At 41.5% G+C, this 12,699-nt stretch overlaps 1 protein-coding gene across 3 annotated transcripts in view; it reads right to left on the bottom strand.

Moving 5' to 3' along the window:
* Positions 1–12,699, bottom strand: part of edil3a (EGF-like repeats and discoidin I-like domains 3a) — a 234,392-nt gene that overhangs the window by 144,013 nt on the left and 77,680 nt on the right. For all 3 annotated transcript variants that reach the window (XM_056233375.1, XM_056233376.1, XM_056233377.1), the window contains one exon: positions 7,993–8,121. In XM_056233375.1, the coding sequence (XP_056089350.1) occupies positions 7,993–8,121 (129 nt within the window). The remainder of the gene's footprint in view (positions 1–7,992; positions 8,122–12,699) is intronic.

Raw genomic sequence — 12,699 nt, 5'->3', positions numbered from 1 at the left:
GCCCAGCTTAGCTTCCCGCCAAAGTAGTTTCTTAGTTTTCTTTACGGCGGGAGCTAGCTAGGAAGAATCACTCTGCTGTTCCGCAAGACGCGCTCAGTGGATTTGGATAACACTGGGGAAGCGTGCCCAACCTGTAGGAGGGTACGCTGCGGAGCCCCTGCCCGCCCGAAGGGAGGCACTGGAATACACATATGTACTAACCCGTGGGGTAGTGAAACATATGGCAGTCCCTGAGGTAGTCCCAGCCCGAGGGGTGGGAGCGTACTCAGCAGGGATGACAGAACGGGTCTGTCGAGGGGAAGACACGGTGCTAACCCGGAGGGTAGCTGGAACGTGGAAGAAATGGGTCACCGTAGGGACCACTGTTAAGGCCACCCAGTCTAATAACAACTCCTATGAGAGGTAATAGACCTGGCGCCGGGCGATCTGCCTCGCCTGGTGCCGGAGGGGTGATGGAGGAACTCACGAGGTTAACCGTTTGTTGGGGAACCAACGGAGCAAATAAGACGCACGTATCCGGCCCATGGGGCGGGAATAGCGTAGCAAGCCGACATGACCTAGTTCCTTGCACTACTGGCCGTAGCGAGTACACGGGAGGAAACAGGTTCAACACGGAGGCTATAGAATCTAGCGAACGTGTTAGGTGTCGCCCAGCCCGCAGCTCTACAGATGTCTGTCAGCGAGGCCCCCTGCGCCAGCGCCCAGGAGGAGGCGACACTCCTAGTGGAGTGTGCCGTCAACCTAGGTGGGCAAGGCACGTCCTGAGACTCATAAGCCCGGGCGATAGCATCCACTAACCAGTGGGCTAACCTCTGCTTGGAGACAGCCTTCCCCTTCTGCTGGCCTCCGTAACAGACGAAGAGCTGATCTGAGGTCCTGAAGCTTTGCGTTCTGTCCACATAACAACGCAGAGCGCGGACGGGACAGAGGAAAGCTAGGGCAGGGTCTTCCTCCTCCGGGGGCAGCGCTCGCTTGCATAGGACGGGAGCGTAGACCACCTTGATGGTTGATGTATGCAACGGTCGCAGTGCTGTCCGTACGGACCAGTACATGCTTGTGCAGAAGCAGCCCCTTGAGGCGGCACAAGGCCAAGCGTACTGCTTGCAACTCTAGGCAGTTGATGTGCCAATGCAGCTGAGGCCCCGTCCACAGACCTGAAACTGCATGCCCATTGTACGTGGCCCCCCATCCGTTGGCAGAGGCATCTGTGAAAACCACAGCATGCTTGGACACCTGGACTAAGGGCACTCTGGCCCGTAGAAAAGCAGGGTCCGACCAAGGACTGAAGGTTTGGCGACAGTGCGGGGTAATGTTGACCCGGAACGTGCCGCTCTGCCACGCCCATCTCGGGACTCGATCGTGAAGCCAGCGCTGAAGCGGTATCATATGCAGCAGGCCGAGCGGCGTTACTGCGGCTGCGTCTGCCATATGCCCCAGGACCCTCTGAAGCTGTTTCAGTGGGACCGCTGACCTGCCCTGAAAAGTCTTGTAGCAGTTGAGCACTGACTGGACGCGCTCCTCGGTGAGGCGTGCAGTCTGACCGACCGAGTCCAACTCCATACCGAGATAAGAGATCCTCTGCGTGGGGCAGAGTTTTCTCTTGTCCCAGTTGACCTGAAGCCCCAAACGGTTGAGGTGCTGAAGCATCAAGTCCCTGTGTTCGCACAACAGATCTCGCGAGTGAGCTATTATAAGCCAGTCGTCGAGATAGTTGAGAATGCGAACGCCATGTTCTCTCATGGGAACAATGGCCGCCTCCACGACTTTCGTGAAGACACGAGGCGACAGGGCCAAGCCGAAGGGTAGGACCTTGTACTGATATGCCCAACCCTTGAACGTAAACCGAAGAAACGGTCTGTGTCGAGGAAGAATCGAGACATGAAGTACGCGTCCTTCAGGTCGATCGCTGCAAACCAATCCTGGGGACGGATGCATTCGAAGATGCGCTTCAGCGTGAGCATTCCGAAAGGGAGCTTGTGTAGGGCCCGATTCAAAACTCGTCGTTCCAGGATCGGCTGTGACCCACCGCTTTTATTGGGTACAATGAAGTAAGGGCTGTAGAACCCAGACCTCATCTCGGCTGGAGGGACCGGCTCGATTGCGTCCTTCGCTAGCAGGGCGTCGATCTCTTTCCTCAAGACAGGGGCATCAACACTCCGCGCTTGGGTGAAGCGGATGCCCCTGTACTTGGGGGGCCGGCGGGCAAACTGAATTGCATAGCCGAGCCGGATGGTACGGATGAGCCAGCGGGACGGCCTCGGAAGCGCTAGCCAGGCTTCGAGAGACCGTACCAACGAGCCGACCTGGACCACCGGCGTACCCACGGAGGGGCAGCGAGGTGGAAGGCAGGGACCGGACTCCGGACATCAATAACCTTGATGGCACACGGCACGCTGAGCGCTCAACCCCTCGTGAGAAAGGCAAGACGAACAACGTGCCGACGTGGTCATGCTCTCATAAGAGAGCATAAACCACCCACGAACACAGTCTCAGCATGTTTGCGATGCGCTAGAGGAGTGAGGGGTCCGAGGAGGTGGTCTCGTCGGAGAACGCTCACTGTAATCCTCAGATCACCAATCCTATTAACCAAAGTAGCCCCTTTTCCGGTGGCCACCAGAAGAGGAACTAGATCGGGGAATAGGCAAAGGGACTCCACCTCGTTTGAGGCACTTGAGTCTCGACCGTGCATCTAGAGCGCCGAATGAGGCGCGCTGGGTTGCCGTGACAACCCGTGCTGTCAGCCGGCAGCTCGATGGCACACGGCACGCTGAGCGGCTCAGGCCTTTACGAGAAAGGGGAGACGAACAACGTGCCGACGTGGTCATGCTCTCATGAGAGAACATAAACCACCCACGAACGCAGTCTCAACATGCTTAAGCCCAGGCACGTGAAACAGTGATCGTGGCCGTCAAATGAGGACAGGAAACGACCGCATCCAGAAACACATGGGTGAAACGTCATCCTGAAAAGGACGCGATCTTCACCCGTGTTACTCTTTTCACAGAAAACAGTCTCTTATTGTGCTAAAGCACACAGGGATAAACGCGGCAACACAGCGGAGAAACTGCAAGCCCGCTGTGCGCACTCAACCGAATACCAGCTGTGACAATAGCTCTTTGAAAAAAAGGCAGATCGCGTGAAGCAGAAGCTGGTACCCGGGAGATCGCGAAGATCGCTGAAGCGCCGTCACACCAACACAAAGAGGTCTCGGAGAAAACATCGATTCAAAACTCGTCGTTCCAGGATCGGCTGTGACCCACCGCTTTTATTGGGTACAATGAAGTAAGGGCTGTAGAACCCAGACCTCATCTCGGCTGGAGGGACCGGCTCGATTGCGTCCTTCGCTAGCAGGGCGTCGATCTCTTTCCTCAAGACAGGGGCATCAACACTCCGCGCTTGGGTGAAGCGGATGCCCCTGTACTTCGTACAGGGGCATGCCCCTGTACACACTCGTTGAGCGTGAAGATAATATACCAATCTTGAAGCTCATCCACTCAGAGGACACAACCGGTCGGCTCCGTAGCAAAAAGCATATGTGTGTGCTCTCGCTTCCGCTTTATACCCGCACTGGTAGGTGGGGCGCGGAATGCAAGTCCTGCATGCCAATATTCATTGGCTCGTTTTAATTCACTCGAAGGCAATTGGTCTCCCTAGCGTGATCCCAATTCGTTGGAAACTCCTCCGACGAGACGTAGGAGTTCCCGAACGAAAGGGAACTCTAATTTCACAGTAAAAAGCAACAAACGTGTGTCAATCCTTTACTTTCATTTTCAGCCACAAAGTATATCTTCAGGGAAAACAAAGATTAAAAACAAAGGGGAAAGAATTGCATGAGATATTGCTTAATTTAACAGCTTCATCTAAAAACATACAGAAGCTTAAGATAAATGATTCTGAAAAGAGTGTTTTCCAACACAGACAAGATTACAGTAGTTTAATGTCTGCAAATGACTTTTTACTGCAGACGTGAGCTGTAATGTTAGTGATTATTTGTGCTGGATAACATAACATCGTTAGATCGATCACAGGTAAATAACCTAACACAAAATTTCTGTATGTAATTATGTTGGAAATATCTGGGATTATTGGGCACAGAAATTGTATACCATGCATCATCTTGCTTGGAGGGCTGTGCTTGGAAATAATGTTTCATAGCAAGCGATTTTTAGCCAACCAGTGAATCATTTAAATTAAGTTACTAACAAAAACAATATTATCTAACACATAATATATGGGCGTAGAACACGTGGGGGATATGACCCCCTTGCTTTCAATAAAACGTAAACTCTTTCCCGCACTTTTTTTCAGGCAAGTGTGTTCATGTTTCCATGGGCCAATGTGAATAAATCTAGACTTTCAAGTTAATTCACTTTGTCTGTCAATTTGAATTTAAGCACATACCTTAAAAACAAAATCTGTATTCAGAAATCAGAATGAGCACTTTAGACATTTGCAGTAGGCCGATACATAGATCTCTCACACTTTTAATAAGCAGGAACTTTAATAATAATAATAATAATAATAATAATATAATATTAATAATAATAATCCCCAACTTTAACTAAATAACCATTTATATGCTTACTCATTTGCTCATTTTAATCAGATGGCGTGGCGGCTTCACTTATGATGTCTTGAGCAATTCTTTATTAATAGCAAAGTTTGAATGGCGTTTTAAACTGTGGTATAATGTATCAGAGTGGATGCACATTTTCTACAACCATGCGCAGTTGCCGCCTGGTCAGTTTTAGGGGCTGTTTACATGACACCGTTTTCAACTAAAAACTTTAAACTTTTTATGTAGTTTGGCCGTTTGTTTACACGACAACGGCGTTTTAGGTGCCTGAAAACGCAAACTTTTGAAAATGGGTTTTAAAGCGCAAGTTTTTGAAAACGGACTCCCTGTAAATAACAAAAACGCAAATCTCTGAAAATGATGACAGCATGCACATGTGTATGATGTGTTCAGTCTATAGTGCTTCATCGCCATCTAATGGCCTGGCAGCAGAATACAGCGATTTTAGTCGTTTTTGCGGATCCATGTGAACTGGGATCGTTTTGACAATGGTGTCGTCTGTACATGGAAAACTCAAAGGAAAAATATTGTTGTCATGTAAATGTACCATTAGTTGGTGCAACAGGTGTAAATCTTTATTAGAAGGTTGGAAATAGCTAAGCCCAGCGTATAGATTACACCCAAATTTTTTACGTCCAGCTGGGGAGCCTAAATTAGGAGAATGAAGAGCGGACGTATGCAAAAAATAAAGGTAGGCCTATGTATACATATCATTCATTGCGTCATATGAGTAATATTATGGATATAATAAAATAGGCTAATATCACTTTATGCCTCGTTGCTTGCTATGCAATTACACAAAGGGCAAGAATTTTCCTTTTTCTGTCCAACTAGCTTGATTTTGTAACATAATAATGTTATCTTCTTAAAACAAACGTAATATCACTCACTTTATTCATGTTTTCACTGTCCAGTTGTGCAGATTTGGGGGATTTATGGTATTTTTTTATTTGCCTCAATTTGTAATAATTTCAATACATGTATATAAAATAGGATTTTTTTTAAAGACGCCATGGTTTATTGGAAGATTGCAGTCATCTACTGGGAAACAGAAACATGAATTTTTAACTACAGTGACTAGATGGCTGCAGAGCATCACTCAATGGATCATATCCTATTCCCACATTTTTCATTTAGATTTATGTTTAGACATTACAAAATTGTTATCATAACAACGGTTTAACATTTTAGCATTTTTCTTTTTTGTACTGAAGTGTTTTTTTTGTTTAACACGCACAGTGCACCATCCAAGCAAGAACCACCACTGACAAAAACACAATGATTGTGGACACCAATGCAACCAATCTTGAACAATGGTTGGGCATGGACACAATATGAAACTGTCATGACTGTTTTAAAATGAACTTTGCTAGATGTGTAGATCACTATTAATCTGGACACACATCCATGCAGGAAAAATCATGAAAATGATTTCACAGAATTTAGTCTTTTTTTTAATAAACTTGTTAACATGAGATGGGAAAATTAGTTCTTTATTGTTATTATTGATGTTTTTTTTTTTTTTTTTGCATAATTTTGCTACATGGTTTGCTACATGGGTAGCCCTTAACCAGTGACACGCTTCTTAAACTGACTACTAAGCAGAAACATCAGTTAGGTAACAATGTTAAATATTCTCTCTTCTTCACTCCAAATTTCACGTTTTTCTGTTACCATTTGATATTTCCAACCTCAAACTGAAATAAAAATATAATAAAAATAAAAAAAAACCTCAAAATAGTATAACAAATATAAAAATAAAAACGAATTCAAAATTGTAATAAAAAAATTAATAGTATCTCAATGACACACAAGCAACACAGCATTAAATGGTTTCCACAAATTGTGTGGACCCCATGCAAATCGCAAAATCAATAGACAATAGAAAGGAACCCCTGGATTAAACAATTATTACTGAGATGATTTTAAGATTAAGGAGTAAGACAGAGACACTATGAGTTACATCAGTAGAGCAGTTAAGGAGCTTATATTCAAATCCCTTTTCATCTCTGGTTTGTCCTCCAGCTTGTATCCACACACAATCATTCACACTTAATATGCAAGAGTAAATGTTGGTTTTTATGCCTTTTTCCCGCTGGAGTGGCAAAAGATCAGACAGCTTCTGACCATATGTTCAGCAGAGGAGAAAAAAAAACACAACTGAAAATAAATCAGGCAATAACATCTGTCTTTTTTTGCCGTAATCACAGCAAAAAGAAATGTGAGTGCACTTGTATTTGAGTGGATGTAAATACAAACATAAATTACATCAGGCCTGTAAAATAAACTCTAAAAAAAAACTGCTTAATGAAAGTGATTTGTTAATATGACACTACCAATGAAATACTGTTTAATAATGAGAGGAAATATCCTTTTCTGCATATGCAATCGCTTACATTAACTGTCTGAAAGTAATATCTCATCTCCCATGGCCTCATGGGATAGTAAAGTGTCCACTTGATGCACATTTCAGAATCTCAAAGGAGTTCCGTTTCTTTTTTCTGAATACTGTGAATTCCGACATGCTACTCTTTTCACATACTGCTTTTCGCTTAAGTATTTTAATACAAGGCATGCGTTTTTCCCTTAATCTTAAATAATTTGACTTGAAAACTAAATATGAAATCGCATGCACAATGGAACGTAAGGATTAGATTAGTTTTTGACATCTAATAAAATAACGTTTCTTTTTTTTTCCGGTACTCCACGAAAGGTTCCGTCACATCAGTGATGTTGACCAATAGGAGCACAGAAGCTCTTCCACACAGCTTTCAAATATGATGAAATGAAATGTTCTCGATGACATCACGTATGTCTTTAAAGACAGCAAGTGATGATTGGTCGGTCTGACATGTTTCTTGTCCACGACAAGCCAAGGCACAACACAACACGACACGTCAAGAATTTAGGAGTGAAAATTGCATAAATCTGACACTTAAGAGAGTGAATATCAAAACAGAGAAAAATATAATGTCTGAACCCGGCATTAGGCTGGTTTCAGGTCCATCTGAAACGTCTCGGGTCACTTGACTGTAACCCTGTTCCCTGAAAAAACAGTAACGAGATGCTGTGTTACGATATTGGAGAACATCTTTGTTCGACCAGTTGTGAAGTATGTGTGGCAAACACGCTAATGACTTCATCATCATAGGTTATTTAAGCCAAGATCTTGGCGTGTTTGCCACACATGCTTCACAATCGGTCAAAAAAAGATGTTCTACCATATCATATGAACGCAGCATAGAGACTAGCTTTTGATAGGGAACTGGGTGTTTACATAAGATGTGTTCAAAAAAAGTGGAGCACAACATAACAACTGAATGCAGCAGTAGTCTTCGAACAACAACCCCACCACACCCCCTGCCCCCCCTGTCCCCCACCCGCCCCGCGTTGTATAATTTAATGTATGAACTTACTGTGTTGGCAATGGATTCCATTAAAGCCTGATGGGCACTTGCAGACGTATCCAATGAATGTGTCGCCCCTGAATGTTTCACTGATTTCACAGGTGCCTCCATTGTGACAAGGGTTTGGATGGCAGGGTCCTGTAATATAGACAAATATAAATAAGAAGATGGACTGAAGTTTTTTTTTTTTTTTTTTTTATGTATGCAAGTTTTCACAACCCACATAATGGGTTAGATGAACAGATGGGTTAGAATCAGACATCAGCAGTTTATAACATGGCTTGCGGTGTAAGCGCTTGTATCTCAAGCGCTTGATGGATAAAGGATATCATGGGCACTGCATTACCTCTGTGTCAACACAGACGGAGAAAGAAAGAGAAAGAGAGAGAGAGAGAGAGAGAGAGAGAGAGAGAGAGAGAGAGAGAGAGAGAGAGAGAGAGAGAGAGAGAGAGAGAGAGAGAGAGAGAGAGAGAGAGAGAGAGAGAGAGAGAGAGAGAGAGAGAGAGAGAGAGAGAGAGAGAGAGAGATCTGGCATTTCACTCTCTCGCAACAATCAGTCAGAGAGTTAAATCGGAGCAGAAATTTCACAGTATGTGAAAAGGTCAAGGTAAGGTTATAGAGCAATGCTATTTGACAGGATTTCAGTTTAATGACATTATAAGTGAATGATGGATTCAGTAAAATTATGAAATATGTGGCATATATTAGGTAAGTAGATAATATGTTGCATATGTACATTTAATGTAATGTGCCTTGTCTCCCCAGATGATTCTGTTTCCACTTGAGTTTGTTTTCCCTCTTTTACGCTGTAAAATATGAGGTGATTTACAGACTTTTTGGAATCAGATACCAGTAGGCCTACTTATTTTTTTAAGCAAATCTGAACTTGAAAGTAAAGTCATGATTCCAGCAATATACCAATTACATACTTAAATATTTTCGGTTTATGTTTCTGTACAAATTGCATGCAAACATAACATAATTGCATGAACATTTTGTTCAATATAAACTATATATTGTGTGTAATATTTATATATATTTCTATGGGAATGTCGGGGGTTAATAAGAATTTTAAATGATTTTAAAAGAAGTTTGCATTTATTTTGAATGCAGCAAATTAAAAAAAAATAGATAACAAATACAGTACAGACATTAATAAATAAAACCACAATTTAAAATAACTGTTTAATTCATTTTAAAATATAATTTATTCCTGTGATAATTTATTCCTGATCAAGCAAAGTTGAATTTTCAGCATTCATTACTTCAGTTTCACATGATCCTTCAGAAATCATTCTATGCTGATTTGCTGCTCAAGAATCATTGGACATTTCTTATTATTATCAATGTTGTAAACAGGCATGCTGTTTTTGTGTATACCACTTTTTAAGGATTCTTTGATAAATAGAAAGTACAAAAGAACAGCATTTATTTGAAATCTTACCATTATAAATGTCTTTTATGTGCCCTTGCTTAATAAAAGAATACATTTAAAAAAAAAAAAAACCTTGCCACAAACAAACCTCAAAACTTGGACAAGGGTAACTATCAACTTACATAATAAAGTAAAGGGGGGAAAATAATCTTAAAATTACAATTAAAAACTCAATTGATTAATAAAATTAGCAACAACAGGGTAACACTGAAAGTGATCTAATGGTCAAAACAAATATTGGTTTGCTCACTTGGGGCAATATTTTTTGTAAAGCTAATTTTGTTGTAGAGTTGTGAAAAGTGACTTGACTTGATTTCATTTGACTTGAACGAGTGATGAGATTTTCATACTACATTGGTTCTTAATGGTTTGAGTGTCCCTACTCCAAATGGAAAACCACTTTGATTTTATCGCCTTTAAGAAAAAAAAAGAAAAAAGAAAAGAAACTCTTGTGAAATCATGAATGACCAATCAAAATGCTGATTTCACTAAGAGCTTTTAAAAACAACATTCAGACAATGGACCAGTTGTTCTGGAGTAGTTTCTAATCTTTTAGTCTTCACAATTCCTGCATTTGCAAGCAAGTCAAGCTCATAAGAACCCCCAAAGGGCCCATATTTCATGGCCTATCAATACCATGATGTTTAAAACATTAGAGTGCCTGCATCGGGTTGCATGCTGTCAAAAGTTCCTAGATGAAATTGCAGGGCAGTCAGCTTAATCTTTCAAAATATCAGTCGCAAGTTCTGCAATAGGGCATGGGTGGAGTAGAGAGATGTATTACAGAGATAGGATCAATGTGCTCTCAAGTGCAAAGTCCGACAAAATGTAGATTGCTTAAAAGGCATACGTATAAATAGGGTCCTAAGCAGAAGAGATCTGAATGACACTCTACAAAATGTTTGTTTGTACATGCAAAACCGAAGGATATTACACTACCATTCAAAAGTTTGGGGTCAGTAAGTATTTTTTAAATAGATTAATACTTGTAATCAGTAAGGATTGACTAAATTGATCAAAATTGACATAAAGACACTTGTAATGTTAATAAATGCAGTTATTTTTGAAGTTTCCATTAATCAAAATATCCTGAAAAAATATATATATATTTCAACAAAAATATTAGGCAGCACAACCGTTTTCAACATCGACGATACTAAGACATTTTGAAAATAATGCTGTAAAATAACATTTTATAGGGATCACGTGACCCTGAAGACTGGAGTAATGGCTTCTGAAAATTCAGCTTTGGAATAAATTTTATTATAAAATATAATGAAATAGAAAATAGTTATTTTAGAAAATAGTTATTTCAGAGCATAAGAGACTTAAAACTTTTCAATTGTATAGTGTAAATCACTGTTTTGTTTTTCTGCTGGTTGTACAAATTATACATTGCATGAAGTCAGGACAATTTGTCAATTTGTTAGTAGTGTTCTTAGACAACATACTTTAAAAAAAAGTCACTAAAAGAAGATATGTGCCACAGAAGGTAACCCTAACAACATTTGTGAATTCAGCACTGTATCTTATAAGCTATAATGAGAGTAGTAGCTAATTAAAGGGACACATCATGTAATAACCTTGCCAGAACTCTATTAAAAGTCCTCTGCATCCTGAAGGAGAGGGTGACAGCTAAGCCTGCATTCTGACATGACGATCTATAACCGCACAAAGCTTTGTGACAGCCCCCTCTCTACCTCCAGAGAGATGGAAGTAAGAAGAGGGAGAGCAAGACAGGGATGGGGAGAGACAGTACGAGGAGGAGAAACGGGAGCGAAAGAAAGGAAGGAGGGGGACGTATGCCCCATTTGCACACGTTCCTGAGAGACATCGCCAGGCATTGTGGCCGATGAAACAAAGCTTTGTCCTCTGTGCTGTTTCCTTTTGTGGTGCAAGTCAGGGGGATCAACAAGAATGTCAGCCGTTGTTGGGAGGCTCGTGCTTGTGGCAGGAAAGTAATTGATGTTGGCTGGCTCACGCATCCCGATTTTCCGACAAGTCACAATGGAAGCCAATCTATCAGAAGAGCCCGGCTCCAATGCAGAATAGTAAATCCTCAGCGGTGGTTAAACACAGCAAAGCGCCCGATGTTTCCTGCACAATTAATCACTCTCTGATGGACGCTTCTGTCTAAATTCCCAAAAGAGAGTTCATTTTAGTTGCTCACTTATACGAATCAACTCAAACCTCATTGAAGTGAGACAGGTAAGCAACCCAAATGTGTTACGCTCTCTAATTTATTCATTTATGCAGATTGTGGGTAATGTCACTGAGATGGTATGGAAATTGTAACGCATTAATATGGAGATATGGTGATCACTTGGTTGGATTATGATAATTACAGCGTTGACGTCTGAACCTGTGCAGGTTTTTACTGCACAAACCTTTCAGCCATCGATTGGATCACCTTTATCTGATTTCTGTGAGGTTCATGCAAATAAAGCTGTCACTAAATAAAGCAATCCATCTAAGATAATTACACACCGAACCATCTATAGAGCATCACATAAAACAAATAGCCCACTGGATAATTGTACCTTGACATCCAGAGGAAGTAAGTGTTTTAATTAGAGTCCCCTCAAATGCTCTCCAGGGTGAAGGTGATGGAGGTTATGGGGCTCAGACAGCCTCCATGTCTGAGTTATCATGAGCAGATTGAACCGAGCATTTGGGAGGTAGAGAGGTGAGCAAGCGGGCAGCTGGAGCTCAAATCAGACTTCCAGTAAAGCCAAATCGAGCAAAGCACCAGCACAGAGCAACAGTGAGGTCATGTGCACATGACCTGTATGTATCTTATGAGGCTGGGGACTCCAGAGAGCCTTTTTTTCCCAGTATAGCTATATCAACTATAGCATTTTTATTTATTTTTTTAATTTAAGCTATAGGAAATAAAGTTTGAACATTTTAAAACAAAGACATGTTGCAATGTATAATCAATTACAAATATAATAGTCTGCACTATTTATAGGTAACTAATCAAATAATCAAATTTGTGACATTTAAATATGACTCTTTCAAAGTACAAATTTAAGTATAAATGTTCCAACCCCAATCTAATTTGCACGGTTGAGCACCATTCCAAATTTAATTGAGAATTTATTTTATAACGTTATTAATTTATTTTATAACAATTCAAACCCCAAATTTAAAATGAGAAGATTGGATGTAGAGGATGTATAATTGCTATTCGGATTTGAAAGTAGGAAGAATAACTGAAACGAATTAAAATTCAAAGAAATTATATATATAAAAAATTTGCATGGTGGCTTGTAAAGCCT

Source organism: Rhinichthys klamathensis, unplaced genomic scaffold, assembly GCF_029890125.1.
Source record: "Rhinichthys klamathensis goyatoka isolate OS25496 unplaced genomic scaffold, OSU_Roscu_1.1 h1tg000369l_1, whole genome shotgun sequence".
NCBI classification, from domain to species: Eukaryota; Metazoa; Chordata; class Actinopteri; order Cypriniformes; family Leuciscidae; genus Rhinichthys; species Rhinichthys klamathensis.
This window is presented reverse-complemented; position numbering and strand designations above follow the sequence as displayed.